This window comes from Neomonachus schauinslandi, chromosome 2, assembly GCF_002201575.2.
Source record: "Neomonachus schauinslandi chromosome 2, ASM220157v2, whole genome shotgun sequence".
NCBI classification, from domain to species: Eukaryota; Metazoa; Chordata; class Mammalia; order Carnivora; family Phocidae; genus Neomonachus; species Neomonachus schauinslandi.
Window position 1 is genome coordinate 113,475,299 of NC_058404.1, and position 18,737 is coordinate 113,494,035.

The following is an 18,737-nucleotide window of genomic DNA, read 5'->3' on the forward strand; positions in this document are numbered from 1 at the left end:
TCCCCCGGTACTTCCGCCGTACACGAGCCTCCCCGGCCACCGTACCCGCACACGGTGGCGGGGGGCGGGGGAAGGACAAGAAACTCGATCGACTGGTTTACAAAAAAGCCAGTCACTGGCAGAACCCGGGGCGCTGTCGCCTTTCCAAAACAGCGTTCAGCGCTGGAAGAGCAGCAATACTATCTAACTTTAAACACTAGTTCACGAAAGTCAGGTCAACTTGCTTAGTCCTCCGTAGGAAATGACGTATAATAGTGGCGTCCTTTGAATCTAAGAAGTTGCAGGAAGTGCCGCCGCGGTGTTGCCCTGGGAGATGGCTGGCGTTAGTGGTCCGCCCCCTTTCCCGGAGGCCTGGCGGTTCTAGGGGGCTGGGGACTGGCCGTGAGCCCTGGCTTTTCAGGCTGCAAAATGGTCTCCTTGTTCGTCAGTTCGTTGCCAGCCGCAACAACTGTGCCGCCCACATCTCTGAGGAGTTTTCAGCTGCGCTCTACGCAGAGGTGGATCTGGTGGCGTCGTAACCCAGTGCAAGGGCTTCCTGCGTTCTCTTGAGCGCTTGTTTCTTCCGGACCTCTTGAAGTATGCACGATTGTGAGCTGAACTGTGCCTGTCCTTCTCTCCTATGGTTTCACCAGTTAAAGGAAGAAAAAAATGCGTGTATGTGTGTACTTTCCTTTAAAAATATTTTTTCTTTAAAAGTGTATTTTATGTGACAAAAAGCCAAGTAATATTTTTATCTTTTGCACCAAATAGCTTATTCAATTTGTCAAGTGCTTTTTTTTTTTTTTTACACGCTTTAGTTAAATAATCTCTATACCCAACGTGGGGCTCCAACCCACAACTCTTTTGCACCAAATAGTTTATTCAATTTGTCAAGTGCTTTTTTTTTTTTTTAACACGCTTTAGTTAAATAATCCCTACACCTAACCTGGGGTCCAACACACAACCGGGAGATGAAGAGTGGCAGGCTCTTCCGAGTGAGCCAACCAGGCGTCCCTGTCCAGTACGTTTTTAGCGCTGACAGGCTCTGGACCATCTATGCTGCAAGCTCCTCTTCCCCTTTTTTCTTTAAGCCCTTGATACCTAATTTCAGCTTCCAATGAAATTTCTCTTCCAAAGAAAGCTAGTGATCTATTTGTTAAATTTGGTTGGTCTCTTACACCAGAATCTTTTTTTTTTTAATTTTAAGATTTTATTTATCTATTTGACAGAGAGAGACATAGGAAGAGAGGGAACACAAGCAGGGGGAGTGGGAGAGGGAGAAGCAGGCTTCCCGCGGAGCAGGGAGCCCAATGTGGGGCTGGAGCCCAATGTGGGGCTTGATCCCAGGACTCTGGGATCATGACCCTAGCCTAAGGCAGACGCTTAAGAACTGAGCCACCCAGGCGCCCCTACACCAGAATCTTTTGAGACCTTACCTTGGTATTTGACGGAGTAGACCGCCTCTTCTTTGAAAGGGCAGAGATTGGTACCTACTTCACAGGGCTGTTTTGATTCGGCAAGAACTTTGTAAACAACTATGAAATACTAGAAATCACAATATGTCTTCTACACCAATGTATAAGCTTCTTGAGAAGACCCCTAACAATCCTACATATAAAAGGAACTTGATAAATGTATTTTTTATTCAGATTTGGTAAATGTACTTTAAATTCTGTACATAGTATAGAAAATTACTCATAACTTCCTGCCCTATTTTGCTTTACTTCATTTAACTTTCATGTTCGGTGTTTAGCTCCATTTGGTGTCCACTGTTACCTCTAACTCACTGTGATGAAATCAGTGAAGTTTTACAAGACCTTCAGGATTACTTGGTGCCCCTTTATTTTACTTATTGTCAGTAGGCACTAACATTCAGAGAGGTGAAGTAACTTCACCAGCCAGTTACGGGAACAAAGTAGAACCTTAGATTCTAAGAGTCTTCAGTCCTTCTGTCCCCACCCTCCATCTTTACTCTTCCCAAATTGTACATCATTCCCCTTCCCTGTTAACCCTCGTGGTAGCATCATACTCTTGGTGTCTGAATCTTTGAACTCAGACTTTTGAGCACTCTCCTCTATCATTGTTATCACTATCCCCACCCCAGCCTTGATTGGTCTCTTTTCTCCAAAGCTATCAATTTCTATTAATTCCTTGGAAGATAGCTTTGTGCTGTCATTACAGGCCTACTGTTGTCACTACCACACTTCCTTGTGTTAATTTCTACCCTAAATCACTCAATATAATCTACAAGAATTCAGAAGTCCAGAATAAATGCTTCCATGTTTAACTTTTCTTCCATTTGTATTGCATGTGATGACATACTGACCTAACTAAAAGAGTTTACTCATGCCATAGCCGTTCTCAAGGCCTCAAATAGCTCCCCATTTCCTTTAGCAACAAGTCTAAAGTAAAATCTTTCCATTGAGTAGGTCCTCTATGTGATTAATTTTATTTCCTTCCTATGTTGTACACCATCCCTCTTCTTAATCAGGCCAGCACCATTGCCTTGCTTCTCTTTCTCCATTGTTGTCATATACTTCCTGCTTAGAAAAGCTTCATTTCCCATCTACCAGACCAGCCGTTTTCTATCTTTTTTATCCCGGAGGAACCCTTAAAATAATTTTCATGTGTTTGAAACCCCGCATAAAAATGTTATAAGTGTGTGTGTGCATGTATTTATATATATAATAGGCGTATATATATGTAAATATGATCAAGTTGTAGATATGATCCAATAATAATTGTCAATGCTCTTTTTTTTTAAACTGGTAAAATACACATAACAAACTTTACCATATTAATCATTTTTAAGTGTATAGTTCAGTGGTTTACACTATTGTGCAACTCGTTGTTATTTTGAGTAGAGAATGATGTTTTTCTGTGAATCTATTTCTTTGTCCAACTTATTAGCCTATTCTGTGTACGTTCCCCTCCTCACAAAGGATATCAATTGTGATGCAAATTTTTAAAAAACTTTTATTAATTTATTTGACAGAGAGAGCACAAGCAGGGGGACCTGCAGAGGGAGAGAGAGAAGCAGGGTCCCCACTGAGCAGGAAGCCTGACATGGGACTGAACATGGGACTGGGTCCCAGAACCCTGGGATCACAACCCCAGGGGAAGGCAGAAAGCAGCGTTCAATGGACTGAGCCACCCAGGTGCCCCAGTTGTGATGCAAATTAAGTAGGAGAAGAAACTTCCATTTGTCCTTTAATTTAGTAAAGGTTGCAAATTGATTTTAATGAATGTTAATCTCTTTTTATAGGCCTATATTTGGATAAAAGTGTTATTTTTGAAGTGAAAAAATAGTGAAATTAACCTATCTAGTAAGAAATCTTTTCTTTTACTGTGTATATCCTCAATTCTGAGTCGATCTTGAAGCTGGCATACATAGATTTCATTTTCAACTAAAATAAGATGATTTCTGTCTTTGTTCTTAATTTTCATTATTAGACAAGATAAAGCTTGCTCACACAAGTAAGAGGTTGAAAAGTACAGTAAAATGTTTATTACTTTTCTATGAATGGTATAGGATGCTTTTCTTTTACAGAAATCCAGAACTTACAGAAGGGCAAATCAGTAAATTTCATCTTACATTTATAATCATTAATTTACAAAATTCTTCCTCTTCTATCAAAGTCAGGTGCTCAGACTGAGAAGATTCAGAGAACAGAGTCCTCATTCAGTCAGACACTTGTGTTGTGGAGAGAAAATACTGTTTAATTTTTTTTTTCCCTAGGTGGTTTGGTCTCAACTTGAGACTTGACATTTCCTCACTAAATGCAAGCAGCAGTGGAAGCTTCAAGATTTCTTTTTGCCATGTGATTTTTTCCAAAATTTTTATTTCCATTTAAAACCAAGAATCTAATCACTTGAAATCAAAATATTTTCTCCAAGCCCTTGAATATACTCAACTAATTCAACTAGTTCATGTGATGAAAAAATGTCTACTAAGTAGGCTAGTTTCTGAAGCTCTTCTTGATCTTCAAAGCATTTGGCAAAACCTAGCCTACTATTTTCTTGGAAGTATTACCACAGTTCACTTTTCGGCTCAAACATCCTGTTAAGAAACGAAATCTGTATTAGTTTCTCTTACTGTGTAACAAATCACCCCAACACTTAGTGGCTTAAAACAATAAACATCTTGCATAATCTCTGTAGGTCAGAAATTCAGGAGCAGCTCAGGTTGGTGGTTCTGGCTCAGAGTCTCTTATGGTCTCAGTCAAGATGTTGCCTGGGGTCGCTGTCACCTGGAGGCACAACTGGGGGTGGAGGATCAATTTCTAACGTGGCTCACGTGTCTAGCAAGCTAATGCTTTCTATTGCCACCACATGGACCTTTTACAGAGTACTTAAGTATTTTCATGACATGGCAGCTGTCTTCCCGTACAACAAATGATATCCTAAGCCATAAGACCTTATGCATGTGGCAGAAGATTTATGTGGTCTTTGTCCAGGTTTTCAGGTCCTTAAACATTGTTCAGTGAACTAGCCTTTGATAAGTTTAGGCATTTCTTTTTTTCTCTCTCTCTTTTTTTTTTAAGATTTATTTATTTATGGGGTTCCTGTGTGGCTCAGTCGGTTAAGTGTCTTCCTTCGGCTCAGGTCATGATCTCGGAGTCCTGGAATCAAACAACCCCCCCCCAACCCCCCAACCCCCACCTCCATCAGGCTCACTGCTCAGCCGGGAGTCTGCTTCTCCCTCTCCCTCTGCCCCTCCCCACCCCCTCATGCTCTCTCTCTCTCTCAAATAAATAAAATCTTAAGATTTTATTTATTTATTTATTTGAGAGTGAGAGCAGGGGGAGGGGCAGAGGGAGAATCTCCAGCAGACTCCCCCTGAGCAAGGAGCCCGACTGGGGGCTCGATTCCCGGACCCTGAGTTCATTACCTGAGCCGAAATCAAGAGTTGAACACTTAACTAAGCCCCCCATCACACCCAAGTTTAGGTATTTCTGTAGCATCATCCCAAATTATTTTCATTTCAGCTCCAGAAGTTTCTGACACCAGCATATCTCTGGGAAGAAAGCAGTGTATTGTGAATATATCAGGATATTCTTTTTTTTTTTTAAGATTTTATTTATTTATTTGTCAGAGAGAGAGTGTGTGCAAGAGAGCACAGGCAGAGGGAGAAGCAGGCTCCCTGCCGAGCAAGGAGCCCAATGCTGGGCTCCATCCCAGCACCCTGTGATCATGACCTGAGCTGAAGGCAGACGCTTAACCGACTGAGCCACCCAGGTGTCCCAGGATTTTCTTTTTTGTAAGAATGAACACTCTTAGGGAGCAATGTTCAAATCAGTGGGGCATCATCAGTGCAGATTGCCAATGCACTTCTTCAAGATGTACCTTTTGTTTTAAATACGAAGACAAAGCAGTAAATGTATCTTGGCCTTTGCTTGTTTAGGGTCGCATTTTATAGCAGAAAAATTCCCTTGAATTTCACCACGATTTATGTATCTTACAAGTGGTACCATATGTCAAAATCTGTTGATTCATCAGTCTGAAAAAGTTGTTTTTTGGTTTATGACACAAAATCTCTGCATCATGTGACATGTTACTATTTACATCCATTTATAATACTTTGAGAGTAAAACCTTTTTAGTTTCTCATGTCTTATCCCAGCATTTTACTCTCTAAATTTACATACTAGGGTTGTGAAGTTCTTACCAACTGTTGAGCTTTTTCCATTTTTAGTCAGAAAGTTCTGCAACTTAACAACTTGCTTTCTGGATTTTTATTAAAGGTAACCTTTTTTTTTTTTTTACTTTTTTTTTCTTAAACAAATCTTTTACTCTGGGATTCCTAAGGCCATTTTAAATTTTTTGCTTCTTTTTAAAATTTTTTTTTAAAGCTTTTATTTATTTATTTGTCAGAGAGAGAGAACACAAGCAGTGGGAGGGCAGAGGGCAGAGGGAGCCCGTTGCAGGACTCAATTCCAGGACCCTGGGATCATGACCTGGGCGAAAGGCAGACACTTAACCGACTGAGCCACCCAGGCACCATGACTTTCTTTTTTAAAACTTTAATTAAAAAAAAAAAAAAAAATTTCAAACATGAAAGTTCAGAGAGCAGTACAATGAACCTCTATGTACCTATGATTCAGTTTCAGCAATTACCAGCCTTTTGCAAGTCTTGTTTCATCTATCCCTTCATTACTATATATATATAATATATATTATTATAAATTATAAACTTATTTATAAAATATTTTAAAAATATTAATTTATAATTCTAAATTATTTTATTTTATAATTATGAATTACTATAAATTATATATATATATATTTTTTTTTTTTTTTGCTGGAGTATATTGTGGTAAGCCCCACATAGCATTTCACCCATAAATCTCCAACAGAGGACTTTTTAAACATGGGTGCAATATCATTATCATACCTAACTAAAGTAATAATTCCTTAGTATCAGCTAGTAACAGTCTATGTAGAATTTTCCCTAATTATTTCACAATGTCTGTTAATCGTTGCTTTAAGCAAGTAAAGATCCAAGCTATGCCTATGCATTACATTTGATTGATAGGTCTCTAACTCTCTGATTCTTGATCAGTTTTCTCCCCCTATTTTTTTTCTTGGCATTTGTTTGTTGAAGAAACTGAATCTTTATCTTGTAGTATTTTCCAACCTCTTGGTGGTATAAACCATGTTTCTCTATCCTCTGCATTTCCTATAAACTGGTAGTGAGATCTTGCAAACTGATTATGTTCAAAGTTCAATTTTTTTTTTTTTTTTTGCAAGAGTATTTCATGTTTTCCACACGAGGAGGCACTTGGCATCCAGTTGTCTCTCTTGGCAATATTGATCGGTGGGATCAGTGTTTCAGCCTAATTTGTCTATTAGAAAAGTTCCCTTCCAGCTTTGCACCAAATGATTTTAGCAACAATTGATGATCATCACCTAGATTTATTGGTTTATAAGTGTATGCAAAGTGGTGATATGCTAATTTTATTGTTCCTTCTGCAATTAGCTGAGATAAATTTCCCTCATTTTTAAATTTTTTTTTTTTAAAGATTTTATTTATTTGACAGAGAGAGACACAGCGAGTGAGGGAACATAAGCAGGGGGAGTGAGAAAGGGGGAAGCAGGCTTCCCTCTGAGCAGGGAGCCCGATGCGGGGCTCGATCCCAGGACCCTGGGATCATGACCTGAGCCGAAGGCAGACGCTTAATGACTGAGCCACCCAGGCGCCCCTTTAAATATTTATTTTTATTTCAATCCTTTGTTGTTATTGTTATTTTTTAAGTGCTTAAATTGCTTCATCTTTGACTTGTGAGAGCCCCTTCAAGTTGGGTCCTGTATCTTTTAATACCACTCACTAGCCTCTAATAGCTTTCTTGCTTTCTGACACAAGATGTCTTTATCTGACTTATATGTTTTCTACCTCAGCCCTTTCTCCAAGGAGCCCTTCTTTCTTTTAGTGAGAAATAGTATGTAAAGAACACGATCTGGGCACAATGGGGTGGTTTTTGCTTCTGTATTATCTTAACTTCTAGGCATTATTGGTGAATACAGATAGGAGGTATATATTTTTAGAAAGAGAAAAATTATGGTTCACACTGACATTTTCAATTCAAAGTTAAAACTACAATGTTTTTGCTTCTTTGAATTCAAACTTGTGCCTCTTCTACCCTTTAATTATGACATTAACCTAATTACTTATTTACTTGAGCCTGCAGACTTATGTGTGTTTGTGTGTGTGTGTGCATAAAATAGTTGTCAAGTGTTGATGTTATTATTTACAGACTGCTGAATCCTATTTAAGATTTTGTTTATATCAGTTTGATGGTATTTTGAGTTTTTGCACCTTTAGTCATAAATGAGGTTGATCATTTTCTTTTTCTTGTGCTGTACATTCTGGTTGTGTAGATCCTTACTAGGATCTCTGTGGATGATTGTGCAGGAGAGGGGTAGGGTGGGATGTGAGGTCTCAGGAGCTTGCCTATGGCTTATTTTTCAAATGCACAGATTTCCTGAACCCCATGAAGTTGTATATACCTGGAATGTTTCTTTGCTTCTCCTGCCCCACTATCCACTCAGGAAGTGCTAAGTTAGAACATGATGGGCCGAGAGCCTTCTGTAGACTTTATCCTGGAGCAAATGCTGAAGTAAGTTGCCCCAAGAATGGGGTACTGGCTCAGGGCACCTGGCTGGCTCAGTTGGTAGAGCATGCAACTCTTGGTCTTGCAGTTTTGAGTTCGAGCCCCACGTTGGGTGTAGAGATTACTTAAAAATAAAATTTTTTAAAAAATGGGGTACTGGCTCAGCTGTTCTTACCTTTCTTTAATTGACCATGTAGTCCATCACTTCTCTCAGATTTCCACTATCTCTATTTATTTTGTGGTCTCCCTTATTCTGGATACCTCGTTGTCACCTATATAACATTTCTTAAACTTTGTTAAGTTTTGCAGTTAATCTCTTCCTTTCTATTGTACATCTTCAGTAATTCTTCACTGTTTATATCCTATTGATGGACTCCCTCTTCAGTTTTTGATGGTGCAATGGAATTATTTTTATTTATTTTTTATTTTTAAAAAAGATTTCTTAAATTTATTTGAGACAGAGAGAGAGAACAAGTGAGGGGGAGGATCAGAGGGAGAGGAGGAAGCAAACTCCCCGCCGAGCAGGGAGCCCGATGCGGGGCTCCATCCCAGGACCCTGAGATCATGACCTGAGCCGAAGGCAGACGTTTAATGACTGAGCTACCCAGGTGCCCCAGAATTATTTTTATTTTTATATTTATTCTCACTTACATGTTAGGAGGGAAGAGATAGTAACTATAGAGAATGTCAGTCATTATGAACCATCCATTACATTTCCTTTTTAATTGCTGACAGGAAAGTCATTTTCTTCTATTGATTTTGTAGTCAGTCATTTTAATAACTATGACATTAGGTCTAATACTTTTTCAAGCACTTTTATCTAAGTAGACAGTCATTTCATCTGCAAATAATGGCAATTTTGTGTCTTCCACTCCAGTATTTGTTTTTTCATGTTTATTGCCTCCAACAACAACAGTATTGAGATACAGCATCTTTGATTTTTCTGGGTTTGCCTCAAGTGTTTCACCGTTGTATACGGTGTTTACTGTTGGTTTCTACCCTTTATCAGGTTAATGATATTTGTTCTTTTTCTAGATTGCTCACTTTTTAAAAATTAATAATTTATGTTAAACATATCAAACACCTTTTCCATATCTTACGATATAATTATACAGATTATCTTATTTAATCTATTATTTTAATTAATTAAATATTTTAATATACTGAATTACATTAATAGATATCCTAATGTTGAATATCCGTGTAAATTTCTTAAATGCTCCCCACTTGGTCATTATATTTTTAATATACTGTGGTTTATAATGTATAATTTGCTAATATTTTATTTAGGATCATTGCATATAAATGAATAATCAGTTTTAATTATTAACTTATAGATTTCTTTCAGAGGCCCTTCTTACCAGTTTTGGGTATCAGAGTATTGCTAATGAATTCGAGGGCTTTCCATCTTTTTCTGTGTTCTAGAAAAGTTGTAAATAACAGAAAGATGATCTTTTTCTTTTTAAGATTTTATTTATTTATTTGACAGAGAGAGAGAAAGAGGAGAGAGGGAATACAAGCAGGGGGAGTGAGAGAGGGAGAAGCAGGCTTCCGGCTGAGCAGGGAGCCCGATGCGGAACTTGATCCCAGGACCCTGGGATCATGACCTGAGCTGAAGGCAGACGCTTAACGACTGAGCCACTGAGGCACCCCAATAATAATCTTTCTTAAAAGAGTTAGTAAAATAAAATCTTTTTTAAAAAAATAGAGGCACCAAGCTGGCTCAGTCAGTAGAGTATGTAACTCTTGATCTCGGGGTTGTAAGTTCAAGCCCCACATTTGGTGTAGAGGTTACTTAAAAATAAAATCTTAAAAAAGAGAGAGAGTAAAATTTAGTGTCTTTGGGCGGTTAAAATCTTTAACTTTTCTATTGCTCCTTAGCTATTAATTTATTTGAATTTTCTACCTCTTCCTGAGTAAATTCTGATCATTTTATTTTCCTTGAAATTTTCCTCTAGATATTCAGATCATTTGGTAAGTTGCACATGCTTTTATCACTTAAGGTTCTAAGTGACAAGCCACCAACTCTGGCTAACTTTAGTAAAAGAAAATTCATTTGGAAGATAATAGGATATTCACACTCTTGACAGAAGGCTAAGCAACTAGGCTTAAGAACTGAGGATAGTCACTCAGGAAGACGAAAAGGAATGACAGGAAACTTGTGTTACAACTAACAGCTAAACCATCTGACCCGCACACAGCTGCTGCTGCTGCTTCAATAAATTATTCCCTATTGGTACTTCTGTTCTATCCTTAACTCAGGATTCAAACACCAGGGAAAGAGACTCTTTGATCAGTCCCTGGTCTATAAGAGGGAATGGAAAGAGGCTGGGGATGGATTTCTTAACTTCTGTTTTGGAAAGCAGGTGCCGGGAATTATTCTTGCATCAAAACAACCCATAATAGAAGAAAGATAATTCCACAAAGAAAATTGGGAACCTGTTATGAAGGAAAATGGGTGTTGGCAGCCCCCTAAAAATTCCCACTTCAATATTTTAACTCTAAAATTGTTTTACTCTCTCTCCTTTTTTTTTTTAAATTTCTCAAAATGATTCATTGGTTTACATATCAAATCTGCTACTTTTTTACTTCCTGGTTTCTTTACTATTGCTTATGTCTTTATTATTTCCTTTCTATCACTTTTGATTCATTTTATTTTTTTTAATGCTATCCTGAGCTGTATGCTTAGTTCACTTTTTTTCAGTGATTTTGTTGTAAAAAATTTAAATGTAATTTGGATATTTGTCTTTTTGTTGTTTTTTCTTTAATTTAATTTTTTGTCTTTTAAAGATTTTATTTATCTGTCAGAGAGAGAGAGAGCAAAAGCAGGGGGAGCTGCAGGCAGAAGAAGTGGTAGGCAGAGGGAGAAACATGCAGAAGGAGAAGCAGGCTCCCTGCTGAGCAAGGAGCCCAGGGCCTGGCTCAATGCAGGGCTTGATCCCAGGACCCTGGGATGACTTGAGCCGAAGGCAGACGTTTAACCAATTGAGCCACCCAGGCGTCCCATGTTGTTGTTTTCTTCTGTTCTTTCTAAGCTTAGAAATCACCCCTTACCTAAGATTTAATACTTGTTTCAGTTGAATTTCTTTTAGAGATAAGAACCTTGATTCTAGTTTTAGCAGTATTATAAAGTGTATCAATAAGAATTTGGTCAGGAAAACTTGAACCACTGTAAGTATTTTAAACAGAAAAGAAGATCAGAAACAGTTCTCATTCACATGGGATGAGCAACAATATACATTACAGTTTTTCCATAGATCTTATCTCCCACCTTCCGTCATAATAAAGTCTGAGGAAATCTGGATCATCTGGACTTCCTGTAAAACACCACATTCTTCCATTACATTGATGGCAATACCTTGATCAGAGCAGGTAAGCAAGAGGTGGCTAGCATGCTGAATGCCTTGATAAGACACATATACTCCAGAGGGCAGGAGACAAGGCCAGGATATCTTCTCTAAATTAAAAGACAAATTATTTCATCTTGAACTGCCTTGCACAAGGAAGAAAGCACAAAACACTGAGGAATACTGCTCAGGCTGCCAGGGCAGGAAAGTGTTCTGCAGTGGTTTGACAGAGGCTATGATGTTAGAATTGCCAGTGGTGGAAAAAAATACTGTATCATGTTTGAGAAAGAACCATTGAGAGAATTACAGTAGAGAACCCTAGGGTTCTGGAGCAAAGCCATGAATTATCTGCAGCAAAATTATACTCTTTTTGAAAACAACTGTGTACTACTGGACCCTGGTAAATCTGGAATTACTGAACATTGGACACTATATCACCATGTGACCAGAAATGCCCATTGTGAGCCAGGTCCTAACAGACCCACAAAACATAAGGTTGAGCAGGCCTAGCAAAAATGTATTATAAAATGGAAGTGTTGCATCCAGAAACAAATGCAACCCGGACCAAGGGCACTAGCAAACTGCATCAGCTGGTAGCTCGGATATCCCCCTCCCCACCTAATCCAAACTGTTGCACCCAAGTCCTTCCCTCAGCTCACACCTATGGCTCTATAAGGAATATGGTATGACCAGGAGGAGGGAAAAACGTGTTTGGTTTACAGATGGGTTGGCTCAGTATGTAGGTACAAGCTGAAAAATAGATAGCAGCCGCAATACAGCCAAACTTAGGAGTGGTTTTAAAAGACACTGGTAAGAGAAAGTCTTCACTATGGGCTAGAGCTTCAGAATACACCTGGTCGGGCGCCTGGGTGGCTCAGTTGGTTGAGCGACTGCCTTCGGCTCAGGTCATGATCCTGGAGTCCCTGGATCGAGTCCCGCATCGGGCTCCCTGCTCGGCAGGGAGTCTGCTTCTCCCTCTGACCCTCCCCCCTCTCATGCTCTCTCTATCTCATTCTCTCTCTCAAATAAATAAATGAAATCTTTAAAAAAAAAAAAAAAGAATACACCTGGTCACCCACTTTGTGTGGAAATATCAGTGACCCAAGACTAGACTATATATGGAATCCCAGGCAATAGTGATTGCCTGATGATCTTTTTCTTAGAATAAAAAGTATTCAAGGATTAAGAACAAGAAGATCTGGGGGCGCCTGGGTGGCTCAGTTGGTTAAGCGACTGCCTTCGGCTCAGGTCATGATCCCGGAGTCCTGGGATCGAGTCCCACGTCAGGCTCCCTGCTCAGCAGGGAGTCTGCTTCTCCCTCTGACCCTCCTCCCTCTCATGCTCTCTGTCTCTCATTCTCTCTCTCGCAAATAAATAAAATCTTAAAAAAAAAAAAAAGAACAAGAAGATCTGGAGTAGAAACATGTGGATGCACATATAGGAGTTGGAATGAAGTATAGAAATATTTGTATCATGTGTTAATACCCACTAGCAAAAGATACTAAATAACCACAAAATGACTCAGCCAATTGGTATCAGCCAGTGCCAGTCAGGAGCCACCCCAGTGCTAGCACAGTGGGCACAGGAATAAAGTGGCCATAGTGGCAGAAATGGAGGCTAGCCATGAGGCCAATATAATGGGCCCCTTAAGATCTAGTTAGCTGATGCCATCAACAAATGTCCATCCTGAAAGCAACAGAGACTAATGCTGAGTCCCCAAGATGGCACAATTCATCAAGGATACCAACTAGCCACTTGGTAAATTGACACAGTTGGTCCTTTCCATCTTAAAAGGGCCAGTAGTACATTCTCACAGAAAAAGACATATATTCCAGGTTAAGGTGTTCCTTTCTTGCCTGCAGGGCCTTAGCTGGGATCATAATCCAAAGGATTTCAGCATATTTAATCTTCCAACATTCTGTCAGACAAGGGGACCCACCTGACAGCAAAGGAAATGTGAGAGTGACCATGCAGTTCACTGGTCATATCACATCCCGCACCACTGGAAACCTGGCAGCCGTATGGAGCATTGGAACAGCCTGCTGAATGCAGAAGGGAGGGGCTATTTAAAGGCAATACTCTTGAGGACTGGGTGCTGTCCTTCAGCAAGGAACATAGGCCTTGAATCAAAGACCTTCATTTAGCATTGTATCCCCAACAGAGAGAAGATGGAGGTCTGGGAGCCAAGGAATAGGAGCAGAAATGACCACACATACTGTCACTCACAGTGACTAACTGGGAGCTTTGTGCTTCCTGTCTCCACAACTGGAGACTTTGCAGAGTTAGGGATCTTGTTCCCCAAAAGAAGCATACTTTTACCAGGAGGCACAGCAAGAATTCCAATGAATTATAAGCTAAGCCTTCTGCTTCATGCACATGGATTGGGCTTCTTGTGTCTAGGGACCAGCAAGAAAGAAGAGGAGTCACCATGTTGATAGGGATAACTGACCTGTTCATGTAGAGGAAGTAGGGTTGCTGTTATATAATGAGGGAAAGGAGGAGTATGTATGGAACCATATGAGCTCCTTGGGTGCCTCTTGTGAGAGTAAAAGGATAAAAACAGCAACTATGGTCTGAGAAGGAAATGTAACCAGGGGCTCCAGGAAGTTTGTGAGTCATGACATTAGGTGAACACCTGAGGCTGTCAGAGGTGGAAGCTGAGGTGAAAGGAATCTATAATAGGAAAGAGGCAGAGGATGAGTATCACCTGCAGCCTCAAGATCCACTACAAGGGCCAGGGCTCTAGTTTTTCTTACCACTTCCCTCTTCTAAATTTTCCCCCAGGAAGAAAGGCCTCCTACGATTTGGAAGGAGCCACTCCCGGAGCATATACAAAAAGTAGATCAGCAAATGGTGGACTCTGAAAGACAGGGAGATGAGTTTCCCAGATCCCACTTATTGGAAGGTTTTGCTGCCCTAGCTGTGAAAAGTGTGATCAGCAGACACTTCTGATGGCAACTAAATGTCGGATCCTTCAGGGTCTGCCACAGCTGCAGAGAAGGGCCTCACCTAAGGGGATGTCTTTCCCGGGCAACCCACACCAGGTGACTGAGCAAGGCAGGGTTTCATGGTCTAGCCATTTCTGTCTGACCCAGAGACACTTGATAGGCCACACTCACTCCAGAGATCCCCATGAGCTGACCAGGGCTTTGTTAAACCTGCATTGCAGTCTCACTTTTCTCTCTGCTCACTCCTGCTTCTCCTCCCTTCTTTTCACAGGAGTTAATTTCTGGTAAGTTATCTTGCACCCCCAACTCTGTCTCATGTCTGCTTTGGGAGAACCCTCACAAAGTTTTCTATGCTCAGAGGATATAATTTGATCACAGCATAACTGATGCATGGTAAAGGCACTGTTTTGTTGAGGATTTTTAATGTCTTCATCACAGCTTTCAATATGATATACTTTTACTTCTTATCTCCTTGTCTTCAACCTTAAGGAAAAACCATAATTTTGTTTTACCAAAAACATAAGAAATTTTCTTCCAGTGTAGTTTCTGTCTTCCCTAGAAAACAGAATTGAGGCATTGTTTAGTAACAAAGTGGGGAAATCAGTTTCCTCTGGAGGAAACATACTCCCTATTGGTCACCTCCCTCAGCTATTTACTGGGAAAATCTTTTTTGGTTTCAGTTACGGTAAAACTCTGGATTTTAGCCAAATTCTCTGAGTTCAAAAGTACAAAGCTCTGTAGGACACTTGCTCTTTCTAAATGTTTTTTCAAAGGTTAAAAATTAAATTTCAAAGAATACCCAGGGTGCAGAAGAGAGACAGACACTGAGAGTCTCCAACATGAAGCTTGCTCATGTTATTTTGTTACATTTGTGCTTCTGCATAAGTTTTTGCAAGGTAAGTAACTCAATATTTATGTAGACTATTTTAATTAGATTTTTAAATATGATAAAAATGTAAGCAAAATCTTAAAGACATGGGGGAAGGGAGGAAAAAATAAAATAAGATGAAATCAAAAGGCGAGACAAACCATAAGAGACTCTTAACTATAGGAAACAAACTGAGGGTTGATGGAGGGTAGGTGGGTGGGGGGATGGGGTAACTGGGTGATGGGCATTAAGGAGGGCACATGATGTAATGAGCACTGGGTGTTATATGTAACTGATGAATCACTGAACTCTACCTCTGAAACAATACATTATATGTTAATTGAATTTAAATAAAATAAAATTTAAAATAATAATTAAAAAGTAAAAAAAAAAGAAATCTTAAAGATATTATTTTGTCCTAGAGATTACATAGTTCAGATACCAACAGTGGCAGTATATAGTTAGTAATAAAGATTTTATGTTAATATCTTGATGAAAGAGCTTTAAGAAATTGCTTTTTTCGTGTGCCCTTATCTGTGCATAGAGATTGAACTGAATGAGAATTTACTAATATAGATCTGTAATTTATAGTAATCCTATTAAATCAAAAAATATTTACCAAACTCCTTCTACATGCAAGGTATAGTGCTGGGCAAAGAGCATGTCTGATCTCCAATAGCCCTTCGGTACAGTTGTAGAAAGATGACATAAACATGACAATGAGAAATAATAAGCAAGATTTAAATAACTTTTGAGAAGGAACTGTTTTAATTGCCAAAATGTTACATTTAATTGCCAAAAATGTTACAAATATCATGTGCCAAGGGACTTTAATGAGAGCGAAAATCCCTTCCTGCTAAGAGGTCAAGAAGAGTTTATGGACCAGTGGGATTTGAGCTGGATTCGTAATTCTGGATTAGTGTAGAGAAACAGAGTGATTTCCACCCTTTTCAGCCTGGAAAAGCAGCAAGTGCTATGGTAGAAAAATAGTAAAGCCCTAGTCTCCTCCAGGTGAATAAATCCATTTGATTAGAATGGAAACCTTGTGGGGAACTTGGGCAATCAAAACTGGTATGACAGATTATAGCCAGATTGGAAGATCATCTATTAAGGTTAAATAGGCTCTAGATATTTTAGACAATTATTGATGATCACTTTTGTGATCAAAGCATTTTGAAACAGGATTACAAAAACTGTTTTGTCTTAATGCCAGCTTAGAGAAGCAAGTATTTAAAGAAAACTACCTAAGAAATGAGAATTACTTAATTTAAGTTTCCTGTAACTTCTAAAATGTATATGCAATGCTTGTAACAGAGAACAAATAGAAATAAAGTGCTCATTGATAAGAAATTGATTAAATTATTGTACATCTATAAATGAACTATCATGTAGCTATGAAAATGATGCATTTTATATTTATTGAGAAAAAAGTCCTTACTAAAATCTTATTTTTGTTAAAGAAGAAAATATACACATTCATGTATCTGTGTGTATGTGTACATACACACACACACATATACACAGATATAGCTGCTCATCTAAACAGCAATTTCAAAGCTCCTGGAGGGTATATATCAAATAGATACCAATTGGTATCTCAGGTAATGAGATTACTGGTGATTTTTATTTTTTGTTTTATACATTTATGAATTTTCAGAATTCAGAAATTCTGTTTTATTCATTATTCATTTTTTAAAATACCAAATAAATGTGTGTTACTTAGAATAAGGAAAAATTTGTTTTTGAGGAAAAGATATTTCAGCCACATTTTTGGTTCCTGTAACAAAAACAATAAAAAACAAAACAAAATAGTACTTTTCACTTACAGAAAGGGAAAGAGCCTCTTTTACTGAATAATCATTCAATAATAAAGTTGTCTTCTTTCCTTTAAAAAACAGCATTTTATAGGAATTGTCATATTTGTGAAAATTTCAGAACTTCTTAAAATATTAATTTATAAAAGAAAATGGAATGCTGAGAGATAACCATTTTTAAATGGAAGTTGCCATAGAGACAACATAAATGTGTTCAAAGAAGTTTTAAAATGTGTCTACATTTTCTAAATGAAATAAAATACATACATCTGGGAGAAATTTTTGTTATTTTGAAAGCTAGGACCAGATTTCCCTCTAAGGAATAAAAAGTCCCATGCCTTTTTTATATCAAAACATTCTGATGGACTTATTTGAGGTGGATTATGTCAATGGCAGGAGTGAACTGACAGCAGGATAGACTTCAGTTGTTCTGAAAGGGGAAATGAGAATTCTGGTTTTACTGCCCAGACAAACAGATAAGGGGACTCAGGTTTCTCTGGGAGATAAAACCAGGACATAGAGGGATTGGCTGCTGTATTAATAACCAAGGATATTAAAGAATAGGGAAGCCAAATGTTTCATTCAATATGGTTATTTACTACTGTGGGAGTATTGTGCTGTAACATAAACCCTGACCAAAACCTTAAATTTTTATTTACCCTAAAAGTTTATTACAAACCTAAGTTTATATTGGTAATATTTTGGAAAGAAAGAATGAGAGTGATGTTCAGCAGAGTGATGAGGTAATGGAAAGACAATATGCACAGGAAGCAACATGCAATGCAGAGAGTGAGGTCAGCAAAAATGGCAGAGTAGGCAAATCCAAACAGTTGTCTTTCCACACACACATGCACACACACACAAATCATGCAGACTGTCAGAACCAACTTTGTCAGAACTCCAGTTATTAATCAAAGGCCTACAGCCTCCAAATGAATACTGGATGAAGGAAAAGGCAACTTAAAATGTTAGGAAAGTTTGTGACATTTCTACTTGCCCTTGCCCTACCCTGTCCCCACTTCAGTGCAGTCTTGAAGATGACAGTCCACATGAGGAACTCTTGTTCCTAGCTCCAGAAGGAGCAGAGCAGACTTTATTTAAAAAGAATGGTGTTTGACTGTTCTAACCTGCCTGGGGCATACTGGAAAGACTGATCAAACATATTTGTCTTTGTTTTGCCTAACTCAGAACTCACTCAGAGTGGAAAGACAGTGGGAATTCCTCAAAAACACTGTGACATAGGGACGCCTGGATGGCTCAGTCAGTTAAGTGTCTGCCTTTGGCTTGGGTCATGATCCCGGGGTCCCGGCATCAAGTACCACATCAGGTTCCTTGCTCAGCGGGTAGCCTGCTTCTCCCTCTGCCTGCTGTTTCCCCTGCTTGTGCTCTCTCTCTCTCTCTCTGACAAATAAATAAAATCTTAAACAAACAAAAACATTGTGAGGCACCAAACAACCTGCAGCTACCTGGGACAAAAGATTACAGTTGAGAAAAATGGTAGAGTGTCAAAGCTTGGGAGGAAAATTTAGGGAAAGAGTTTCTGTGGGAAATTAGACCATTCAAAAGTCCCTGTGAATACTTGGGAATTTTTTTTTTTTTTTAAAGATTTTATTTATTTATTTGAGAGAGAGAGAGAAACAGCATGAGAGGGGATAGGGTCAGAGGGAGAAG

At 38.8% G+C, this 18,737-nt stretch overlaps 1 protein-coding gene across 1 annotated transcript in view; it reads left to right on the top strand.

Moving 5' to 3' along the window:
* The first annotated feature begins 15,090 nt into the window (after nucleotides 1–15,090).
* CFI (complement factor I) overlaps nucleotides 15,091–18,737 on the top strand; it is a 57,683-nt gene continuing 54,036 nt past the window's right edge. The window contains exon 1 of the mRNA XM_044912642.1: nucleotides 15,091–15,280. Within this exon, the coding sequence (XP_044768577.1) occupies nucleotides 15,224–15,280 (57 nt within the window). The 5' untranslated portion in view covers nucleotides 15,091–15,223. The remainder of the gene's footprint in view (nucleotides 15,281–18,737) is intronic.